General features: G+C 38.6%; 1 protein-coding gene across 1 annotated transcript in view; it reads right to left on the bottom strand.

Moving 5' to 3' along the window:
• Positions 1-10,773: 10,773 nt before the first annotated feature.
• The window catches only part of LOC141550087 (vomeronasal type-2 receptor 26-like), a 44,986-nt gene continuing 43,990 nt past the window's right edge, over positions 10,774-11,769 (bottom strand). Inside the window, exon 8 of the mRNA XM_074280741.1 lies at positions 10,774-10,869. Within this exon, the coding sequence (XP_074136842.1) occupies positions 10,774-10,869 (96 nt within the window). The remainder of the gene's footprint in view (positions 10,870-11,769) is intronic.

Below are 11,769 nucleotides of genomic sequence, written 5' to 3'. Positions count from 1 at the left end.
TTTGGTGAAGGAGACATTCAACTTATCCTGCCATGTTCTACTACAGTCCTCACAGGCTTCTCTTTTCAGTTTTGACAAGATGAGGTGCTTTCTGAAATGTCACTCCTTGCACCAAATATTTTTGCTCTCCTTCTGTGCCCATTAATAAAGTTAGGATCTTCTCTGAGAACAGTGTCAGGAATGTTCTCAAACTCTTGTCCATTTGTAAATGTAAATATGAAGTTCTTAAAACAGCTCTGTGCATAAGCTTCCCAGTGCTGCCTAAAACAAGCACGTTATACATCAGGACTCATGCTCAGTATCCTTTTATAAATAATTCTCATCTCAATAAATTCTGGATTAATTGTGAAGAACTAAGGGATTATGAAGAATGAGGAACATAGAATGAGGTATAAAACACTGAAAGTTCATTCAACTTAAAGTCAAGAATGGTAAGATTTAATCAGTTCTCTTCCGTCTGTAAAATGTGTAGTCTGGAGTAAACACTTTAACTTCTCCATTCATTACTGAACTTATCTGTAAAATGGGCAAATATAACCGGTTTTGCTTTCAGATCCTTTCTTGGGTTGAAGGCTAAATGCCTTCTTGGCTCACAATATGGTTCCTTTTATAGGAGTTCATTTTCCCTGATGATGAGGACAATGGATTTGTTCAGTCACTAGAGAGTTAAACTGATGGAAGAAAATCCAAATTAATTAGTATCCCAGTTGATCATTAGCGGCATGATAACAATCTAACTTTTCTCAGTCACAGTACTCTCCATTGTAAATGGGATTTATAAGAATATCTTCATTATGAATTTGTTGTGAAGAACAAAAGAAATACATTTGTAAAACATTTTTTAATTTTTTAAAGATATACATAAATGCATCTTATTTTACTGCTTCTGCTCCTGTTACTTTTACTACTAATACTACTGCTTTGACTACTAGATTGTAGAGAAGAACAAAGAAAGTATTAGGTTGAATCTCATTCACCTGGGGTAAACGGTAGAGGTCAAGCAAGGTCCCCATCTGAACAGAGAGAGCTGATGTGGCTCCTCCAATGGCAGCCACAACCTTTCCTCCCTCTCTGCAGTTGTAATTAGGGAGGGGCTGGTGTGTTCCAGACAGCAACCTCAGGTAGTTCTCCAAGGTCCTTGCTTCACTGGAATAGGAGTTGTATATACTGTATCCCAAGGAAATGTTGGGCAACAGATTGGGATTCCTGACAATCTCGCTCAGGGTGAAGCCAGGCATGTAGACTTGCTGGTAATTTTTTTCAATATATCTGGTGAATTAATGGTAAATGTTATAGAACATTAATGCAAACTTTGCATAGAATTCATTTCAGAAAGCGGACTTCGACAACATTTATAACCTCTCTCCATACACTTTGTTCCATATACTTTTTTTGGTAATTTCTTAAAGGGTGAGGATTACTGGCTTTACGTCCCAGTGAAACTGTTTGCTTGAGTCATTCACTGATTCCACAAGAAGACATGGATAGTTGTTGACTCTAGAAGCCTTAGAGTATAATGGAAGGGAGAAATAAAGTACTGTGATGCACGGTGAGAAAAGAATAATTAGATTGATTACACACACTAATATATATGGAAACTGTACAGTGAGACCATATGTCCCTGAAGAAATTAGGGTAGATTTCATGGAGATCATCATTGTCTATGAAAACTTAGGAAATTTTGATATCTGGGTATTGGCAAAGAAGTCCTTTTAAAAGGAGGAAATTACACACCTAAATTCTAATAAGTGTGAGAATAGAATGTGCCACAGATCGAGACAAGCAATATTTTACTCAGATCCTATCTAATATCTATTATAAAATGAGTTCCTGGTTCGGCTTTTCTCTCTCTTCACTTTTTATTTTTCTATCAGTATCTGAGAAGAAAAGTCAGTTCCAAGATTTTGATTTAGTAGCAGATCTTCAACCAGGAGCCCAATAGCAAAAAACCTATAAATTTATTATTCTAGGCCATGTTTAAAAATTGACAAAACCTTGTAAAATATTCTTAATAGTGACTATCTCTCAGACACTCTGGAGTTATTTTAATGGATGTAAAAGGTTAGCGTTACATTATGCTCACTTATATTCAATTTCCATTAAATTATCATTGACGCTGACAATATAGAGGCCTTGCCTTCCCCATGGGGTACAGTTCTCAAGGAAAAAAATCAAATAATTCATAAAACATAAAAGGGCATTTGTTTTAGAGCAGGATTGTGATTTAATGTTTCACCAGTGGGTGGTGACACTTGCCCTCTAGGTCAAACTTCTCACTTTTCCTTCCTAGATGCTGAACAGCAAATGGAACAAAAAAAAGCATATTAAAGCAGTATAATAATAACCAGTAATTAATATCATTTAATAGCCTTGTTTCTTAGACAAAAATATACACAACCCTAATGAAATGTTTATAAGTTATTAATATTGATTTCTAGAGACTTTTTATTTATAAGTACAAAGAAAAGTACACATGAAAAAAGAATCCAAAGGAAATAAATAATGACATAAGACTACAGCAAGGTTCAGAAAAGAACTTTTATGTGCCAAGGAACCATTGAGGGAAACTCATAGTCTGTCTTCAACAAGCAGAAGACAGAGGAAAAAGCTGATGAGCTTTTCCTCTGATGTGACAGAGGAAAATGATCCATAAATAGATGGAGGAGTCTGAATTTTTTTGCTACAGCGTAGACTTACAAATGGTTATATTTGAGTGTTGCATGAGTATATACTCAGACCCTGCTATGAAAAGGAGGGATTTACAAGAAGAGTTGATTGTGATAATGCATAAAACTTAGAGCTATGCAAGCAGCCCGAAGGTCAGGATGTTTGTCAAAATGCCAGAAAGTAAATAAACACCATCTGTCCAGGGTTAAGGAAGAGTTAGCTTGAGAAATCAAAAAAGCCCCCCTCACACCACCTGGAGAAAACAGATTTCTCCAGACATCCCTGAGAGGGAACAGGCATTTCATAAAGCCATTTGCAAGGCTGAGAACTTGCTAGAGCTCCATCCTGCAGAATTCTGTCTTTTCCAAATAAAGTCAAATTTCTCAGCCCTCAGTTTCAGGCTCCATCAGTCCTAATGCACTCAGTACCTTTGAGATTCCCTAAGCTAGGACATAATGACTTTCGTGACAACATTACTTCATCCAAAAAGAATAGAAAATAATGATAAATTCACTTACCCACAGGAAGGAGTAAACATAAGATCATGTTTCCAAATCATAAGTGAGGTGGGAAGAGTAGAATTATTCCTAACCCTAAATTTCCTGAAGAAGGGGTACTATGACTTCCTAACAAGGTGTGATCTCTTGTCAGATAGGCAGATCTAGAGAGGAGACACACCTTCCCTTCCTGTGAAAGGGGCAGATTTCCCCTTACTCAGGATCTGGACACTTAGCAAGAATTCTGTCCTAGGATAGAAAGGCAACAGGGCCCAAGTACTTCTGCTGCTTCAGGCCATTAACCCTTCACTATTCCGTGAAGTCAGGAAGTCCTGGAAGGGAGACAAATGCCTGGCCTGTTAGGGACAGAGAAACGTGGGGATGACCTGTTTGATGGGGAAGGGGAAGGGGAAAGAAGGGGAGAGGGGTTTACTTTCTTCAGCTCTGAAGGAAAGGAGACACAATGAAAGCTGCCAAGAAGATAAAACATGAAGAGACAGGGAGAGGGGAGAGACTCATACTGAACAATGAGGACTTTCTTGCATCTTCTCAGTGGAAATGAACACAGGCAGAAAGAGACACTTACTTAAAAGCCCTACAAGCCTTGTCAGGAGGCCTCTGAAACTGCTCTGCTCCTGTTTCATTGCTCAATTCAGGTGATTGTAGGGGGAGAAAGAAGCTCATCTCCACATCTGCTGGGAAGTAATTCATGGGTTGATCATCATAGCACTTTTGCCCAGACCCTGGAAGCTGCAGCAGCAGAGACACAGCAAGGGAAGAAACGAGGTGAGAAATGCTTCTCACAATATGGGGCCACATCTCCCTGAACTGTAACCAAAGTTTTAACTCTGAGGCAATGGAAGGAATGCTCATGCTCCAGGCAAGTCAGCTGCTTGAGTCAGGAACTGAGGAGGGACTGTCTATCTACAGAAGCCTGGCTCTGATCCACAGGTCACCCTGGAGAAAACAGAAAGACATTAGTAAGGTCCATGTGTAAGACAAGGACAATGGTGCAAGATGAGTGACCATTATATACTTTCTCTCTGTCTATGGGTATATTTATTTTTAGATAATTATTGGGTCCATTCCTCTTATTCTATTTTCCACAGAGAAGTATCAATCTCAGAAGAATTCTGGGGACCAGTCTGCCTGGGGCATCTCCAGCTGAGTCCCTGCATCCAGGGAAATCATAAGTGCAAAATTATATTTTGACTTCTCTGTCCCTTTTTCCAAGTCAAGCTCCATCCCAGAAGTGCCTTTCATTGGAAAATAGTTTTGGGCCTGATGTTAGCCAATAACCAGTGATGAAGAAACCCCATGAAATATTCTATTATGTCACAAGATTTATTAAATCCTTCAGAGATGACAATTTCCCTAAAAGACTGTAAAATTTTAGCCTTGATGCTCATGCAGTTCCCTGCACCAGGGTCCACGTGGGCCAGGTCCCATGCTCAGGGTGCCATGTAATCCATTTAGAAGAGTCATTATAGAAAGCCCGGTGCTCATAGTTTTCCTCTCCTAGTGGGTCTCATGTTTTATGTAGGATTATAACATCCTCCATTTGGTATTGGCTAAGAAATAGACCAGTTGATCAGTGGAATAGGTTAGGTTCTCAGGGAAAGATAGTGAATAAAAATAGCAATCTAGTGTTTGACAAACCCAGAGATGCCAACTTTTGGCATAAGCATTCATTATTTGACAAAAGCTGCTGGGAAAACTGGAAATTAGCATGGCAGAAACTAGGCATGGATGCATACTTAACACCCCATAGTAAGGTAAGATCAAAATGGGTCCATGATTTAGGCATAAAGACCAAGATAATAAATAAATTAAAGGAACATAGGATAGTTTACCTCTCAGACTTATGGAGGAAGAAGGAATTTGTGACCAAAGGAGAACTAGAGATCATTACTGATCACAAAATAGAAGATTTTGATTACATCAAATTAAAAAGCTTTTATACAAACAAAACTAAAGCAAACAAAATTAGAAAGAAAGTAAAAAATTGGGAAAACAGTTTTACACTTAAAGGTTCTGATAAAGATCTCCTCTCCAAAATATACAGAGAATTGACTCTAATTTATAAGAAATCAAGCCATTCTCCAATTGATAAATGGTCAAAGGATATGAACAAACAATTTCCAGATGATGAAATTGAAACTATTTCCACTGATATGAAAGTGTTCCAAATCACTATTGGTCAGAGAAATGCAAATTAATACGACTCTGAGATATCACTACACACCTGTCAGATTGGCTCAGGAACAAATAATGATGAATGTGGGAGGGGATATGGGAAACCTGGAACTCTGATGCATTATTTTGGGAGTTGTGAAAGAATCCAACCATTTTGGAGAGCAATCTAGAATTATGCCCCAAAAGTTATCACACTGTGCATACGCTTTGATCCAGCATTGCTACTACTGGGTTTATATCCCAAGGAAATGCTAAAGAGGGGAAAGGGACCTGTATGTGTCAAAATGTTTGTGGCAGTTCTTTTTGTAGGGGCTAGAAACTAGGAAATGAATGCATGCCCATCAGTGGAGAATGGTTGAATAAGTTATATGAATGTTGTGGAATATTATTGTTCTGTAAGAAATGACCAACAGGATGAGTACAGAGAGGCTTGGAGAGACTTATAGGAACTGATACTGAGTGAAATGAGCAGAACTAGGAGATCATCATACACTTCAACAACCATACTATATGAGGATGTATTCTGATGGAAGTAGAAATCTTCAACAAAGAGAAGAGCTAATCCAATTCCAATTGATCAATGATGGACAGAATCAGCTACACCCAGAAAAGGAATACTGGGAAATGAGTGTAAACTGTTAGCATTTTTTGTTTTTTCTCCCCAGATTATTTTTACCTTACGAATCAAATTCTTCCTTTGCAACAACAACAACAACAACAACAACAACAACAACAACAACAACAACAACAACAACAAAATTCGGTTCTGCACATTATATATATATATATATATATATATATATATATATATTGTACCTAGGATATACTATAACATATTTAATATATATGGGAATGCCTGCCATCTAGGGGAGGGAGTGGAGGGAAGGAGGGAAAAATTCGGAAGAGAAAGGAGTACAAGGGATAATGTTGTAAAAAATTACTTATACATATGTACTGTCAAAAATTAATTATAAAATTAATTTAAAAAAAAAGAAAAAAAAGGATTATAACATCCACCTGTTAGAGATGAAAGAAATCTCAGAGGTTCTTTAGTCCAGGATTTTGATGACAGATTTCCACTCTTCAACAACTAGAACAAAGACACCTGTAGGCCCATATTCCCCACTTAAGAAAGTTGAAATCACCCTATCTACAGATAAACCTTTGTAATTTGGGCCATGGGAGCAAAGACTTCTGAAGTCCCAGAGACATTTGGAGGAAATCTTTCATGAAATCTTGACTTTACAGATGAGAAATGACTCCCAGGAGATTAGAAGGACTTGTCTGCCTTTACACAATATGGAGCAGAACAATCCTGAGGTTTTACCCAAAAGCTAATTCTCTTCCTACTCCCAACCACTGCCCATAGAGACGTTCACAGGTGGAGTTCCTGCAGTCAGAAACCCTTTGGAGCAGAGCTTATGGCTCCATCCTTCAGCCTCCAGTGTGAGGGACAGGCCCTCAAGTGGATGAAATGGGGCAACTTTACTCAGTAATTCCAGTTCAAGACATCAGTTTAGTCCTGGGAGAGGGGATTCTGTTCCTGGCAGTGAAAACCAGTCAGAGCTGTGGATGAAAATGAACAGAATCAAATGCAAAATTCTTTGGTATATCTGCCTTTGCCTACTTGATCCCAGGCCATCTTTTCAACCTGATTACCTATGACAAGATAAAGCATCAATAGCCAGAACTAGCAGGGACTTGGTCCCTTCCTTCTTTATATCTAGAAAATGGGCCAGGCAAGGTTCAGTCCTCTTAGTCAGGTCTGATCTTCAGTGACTCCATTTTGAGGTTTTCCTAGAGGGGTTTGCCACTTCCCATCCAATGCCTTTGATTGATGAAGTAACTGAAGCAAATAAGGTGAAGGATTTAGGGTTAGGGTTTGCCTAGGGTCACAAAGTTTTCCAGTAAGTGCCTGAGGCCAGATTTGAACTTGCCTCCTATCACCTAACTGTCCCTGTCCAATCTGAGTCCCTTCTAATGGAAGATCCATTCAAGATTTCCAGGGTAGGCCCATGTCCCCCTTCTACTCTGTATTCCTAGACTGAAATCTCTGCATCCTTACTACCCAACATGATTCAGCAGGGTGAGAAGTACGTGACCCATAGCCACCTGTAAGTACAGGAAGTGCCTTACAAACAGGGCTCTACATTTACAATGGTAAAGACCCAGATTTATCCTCAGGGAATTCACCCCTCCAAATGGGGAGGTAGGGCTTCTCTCATGGGCCCATTGTTCCCACTTTGGAGGAAATCTAAGGGAAAAAATAAGTTTAAAACAAAGCTTCATTTTGACTCCTGTGTAGGGTCTCCTCAAGGTGCTCCTAACAGAGGCTATTAGTAGAATTTCAGAGGCTTCAGTTACACACACACACACACACACACACACACACACACACACACGCCACAAGAACTAGTACATTTCCTGGGACATTTTGTGAATAAAGCAGCTGTGGTAGAGACCATTGGTTTTTAAAGACTTTGTTTCCAGGTGGATTCATCTGGGATCCATCCATGAGCTCTTCAGGCAAGGAGAAATGTCAGCCCTACCCCCTACCAGAGAACTCTTGGAATTCCACAGAACTTTGTTTTTATTTTGACCCTCCTCAGGACCCACTTTTTGCTGAGGATATTGTACTGAATTTCTGGAAAAGACAAGGTGGAACAGAAGCCCAACTGTCAGCCCTTCCATTGTTTTGGACAGAGAGTCAAAGGTTAATCAGCTGAATTAAAATGTGATGCAACCTTTTGTATAGTACAATTTGTCTTCATATGACCCACTGTCCGCGATTAGAGCATCTGTGAGATTTTGAAAAATTCTGAGATTGTGATTTATCCTGATTTAGAGCAGCAGTCGTTACTGGGGCTTCAAAGAAGTTCTAACTTTCTGACAGGGTTAGGATTCATACAAGGTGCTAAATCACTGAAATTGATAGAGAACAATTATCTAATTTAGCACGGTTCAGTGCGATTGATCTGATCCTACATGGGCATGTTATGGGCTAGAACTTGAAACAAGGTACTAAGCGGAATTGATGAGATAATGATTCTCTAATTTGCTTGTACGTAGTACTTACTATAATTCCACAGGATGCACACCTTTAAGAGAGCATATATAGGGAGGAGCTGACAAGCTCATTAGAGGAAAAGCCTGCTCTTGGAATTCAGGGAGATTCACAAGGCAGAGACCCACAAGCCCAGTGTCTGGCGGGAGGAGTCAAGATTCATTCCAACTTCCACCTTTTGTGCTGGCTGGAGACATTAGGAGAGAGCTCTTGGAACCAAGGAGAAAGACAGGCCTCTACTAAAGCTAACTGGGCCCCAGGAGCAGAGAAAAGACTTTGAAGAGACAATAAAGGATTTGGACTTTAACTCCTGGCTGAACTTGAGGTGATTATTGAAACTGAACTGAAATGAAAGCTGCTCCCAGAAGCCCCCCAAGAAACCTGCTCCCAGAGAACACTACACTTTAGAGAAGAGAACATTACATGACATCTTTGGAGCATTTCTGCTACAGACATTTTAGTTTGCCTCTAGATAATATATTTTACAGTCTGCATTAGCATTTTCATGGGCAAGTTGTCTCAATAAAATTTGGGCAATCTCCCCATCAGTGATAGAATACAATTTGGACTATTGGAACCATAACTGGAAGCAGCCTGATGTTATACTTTCCAAAACTACAAATACATAGCTTGATATTGCCTCCTATTGTGTCCTGGATTGCTAGGATTGGGTTTTCAATAGCTGGCAAAGCTAACTGAATTTCTAAAAGGAGGTCTTCTCCCCTTTTTTGGCTCTCTAAACTTCCTTCAGAACTAGTCTGTTTGATTCCTTTCTATAAGAATTTAGTTTTCCTTCAGATCTGTATTGAGGAGAAGCCTCTCAACAGGGATCTGTCGGTTCTGTGAATTGTTCTTTCTTGTTAACATTTAAACATTCTATAGCTTTGGCCTTATCATCTTCCCCCACAGTACTAGCAGAGACTTTAAGTACTTCAGTACTTAAAAGAACTCCTGCTGGAGGCAGAAAAGAGATTTTCAAAATACTTCCAAATAGAAAATATAGTAACTGGAAAAACTCCTGGCCCTGTCTCTCTAAAATATTCACTCACTGATTTTTCCCTCTACCTTCCATTTCTCCACATGGACTGTTCCTTGTTGTGAAAACCAAGGACAACATTTTTCTACAGACTCGAAAAATTCCTGTAACTGTCCTGTAGTAATTACCAGTTCTCTTTCCTTCACTGGCTTCTTTAAGACTTTCAGATAACATTCTCAGTCCCTGGCACCTGATTGCTTTTGCCCCATTCTGATAACTATGTGCACTCCATTGATCTCAAATTTATACAATTTAAATTTACTGGTAACAAAATCTTGTTTTAGCCTGGAAGTAAACTAATTTCACCTCTTATCTTAATCCTGGAGCTCACCACGAGGTCCCTCTCCTCTGCAATAACATTCAGGTCCCTGTCTAGTTGAGTGCCCAGTGTGGATGCCCGCTCCCCCAAATAGGATGAATGTGGAAACAAAAGTACAGGAGGCAGTCAGGTACCATCTAAGCATTCCATTTATTGATCTGAGAGCCAGGGTCTATATTTTCTCTAAGCTAACATTGCAAGAACACTAGAGTCTTCAGGTTACTTAGTGAATGTTTCAAGATTACAGATACACATCCTGGCCTTGCTTGCAATTTGACATGAACATTAAACAGTGAGCAGTAAGTCTGCCTATTGTAAATCATAAATTTAGCACTTGATGGTAAAAATCTACTTATTATAACAGAGTCAAAAACTGTGTACTTCATGAAGGCCTTGCTCCTACTATAATATTCAAGGCAGTTATCACCAGAAATTCTATTCTAATTATTGTTCTATATCAAACGACCAGCAGGGTGATTTCAGAGAGGCCTGGAGAGACTGACATGAACTAATGCAGAGTGAACAGAGCAGAACCAGGAGATTATTGTACACGGCAACAACAAGGTTATATGATGATCAATTCTGGTGCATGTGGCTCTGTTCAAACCAGATCCAATGTTTTTTTGATAAATAGAGCCATCTACAACTGGAGAGACGACTGTGGGAACTCAATGTGCTTCACAACAGAACATTTTCATTTTTTGTTATTGTTTGCTTACATTTTATTTTGCCTATAAGTTTTTTTCTGGTTTCATTTGATTTTTTGCACAGCAAGATTATTGTATAGATATATATGAACATATAAAATTTAATCTATATTTCTACCATGTTTGACATATACTGAACTACTTTGCATCTCAGGGAAGGGGTGAGGAAAGGGGGGAAATTGGAACACAACATTTTGCAAGGGTCAGTATTGAAGAATTGTCCATGCATAATTTTATAAACAAGCTTTAATAAAGAAAAAAATAAAAGAAAGAAAGAAAAATAAATGCTATTCTACGATCCCAATACCATCTTGCAAACAGAGCTCAGAAGGCCAAATAAAGAATAAACTCACTTCAGGTTTCACAGCAAATGCTCCAAATTCCTTTAAAACAATGACAAATACATTTTAGAGTGCTGTTACTTAGGAAAAGATGAACTAGAACATTTTTTTAACCTAAGACAACTTCCCATCAGGAAAGGTCTATTGTGAAGTAGGATCTCAGGAGTGTTATAGATCAAGCCAGCAAAGTCCCAGCCTTAGCTTGATGTCCCAAACAAGGAGTAATGACTCTGAATCTGCTGCTGTCTTGGTAAAAATATAAGGTATAATTGGTCAAATGGAAGCTAAGGCCTGTATGAGAAATCCAGGTATAATCAATCGAAATATACATAATGAAAAAGTAGAAAACAATGTGATACATCTCATTGGAAAAATAATTGTCCAGGAGAGACGTCCTAGACATCTTGTGGTAATATATTATCGAAGAAAAGTATTGGTATTCTAGAGGATAAAAAACAAGTGGAATGAATGCACTGATCACCAGCAGTAGAATTTGAAAAGGAAATGTCCATAAATATGGTAGTCCAATTCCAGAACTTTTCCGTAAATGGGAAAATATTGCAAATATCTAGAAAGAAAAAATTCAAGTATAGTGAAAAGACAATACACAAGATTATTTTCACTTTTTCTTTAAAGTATCAGAGTATTAGAATATAAAATTCTGTACAGGAAAGGGGCTAGGATTGGAACCACGAATCACCTGCCCAGTAAAACTGTTGATAAACCTTCAGGAAAAAGGGAGGAACTCAGTAAAATAGAGGAATTCCAAATATTTATGGTGAAAAGACCAGAGCTGAACAGAAAATTTCACTTCCAAATTAAGAACTCAGGAAATGCACAAGTCATTAATCAGGAAATGGAAATAATAAAGCATTTAACTTGATTTATTTGCTTATATGTGTACATGGGAGGATGATGCTTATAATTCATGAGAAATTTCCC

This window comes from Sminthopsis crassicaudata, chromosome 1 (genome assembly GCF_048593235.1).
Source record: "Sminthopsis crassicaudata isolate SCR6 chromosome 1, ASM4859323v1, whole genome shotgun sequence".
NCBI lineage: Eukaryota > Metazoa > Chordata > Mammalia > Dasyuromorphia > Dasyuridae > Sminthopsis > Sminthopsis crassicaudata.
The sequence above is the reverse complement of the archived record's forward strand: the minus strand, read 5'-3'. Positions and strand labels throughout refer to the sequence as shown.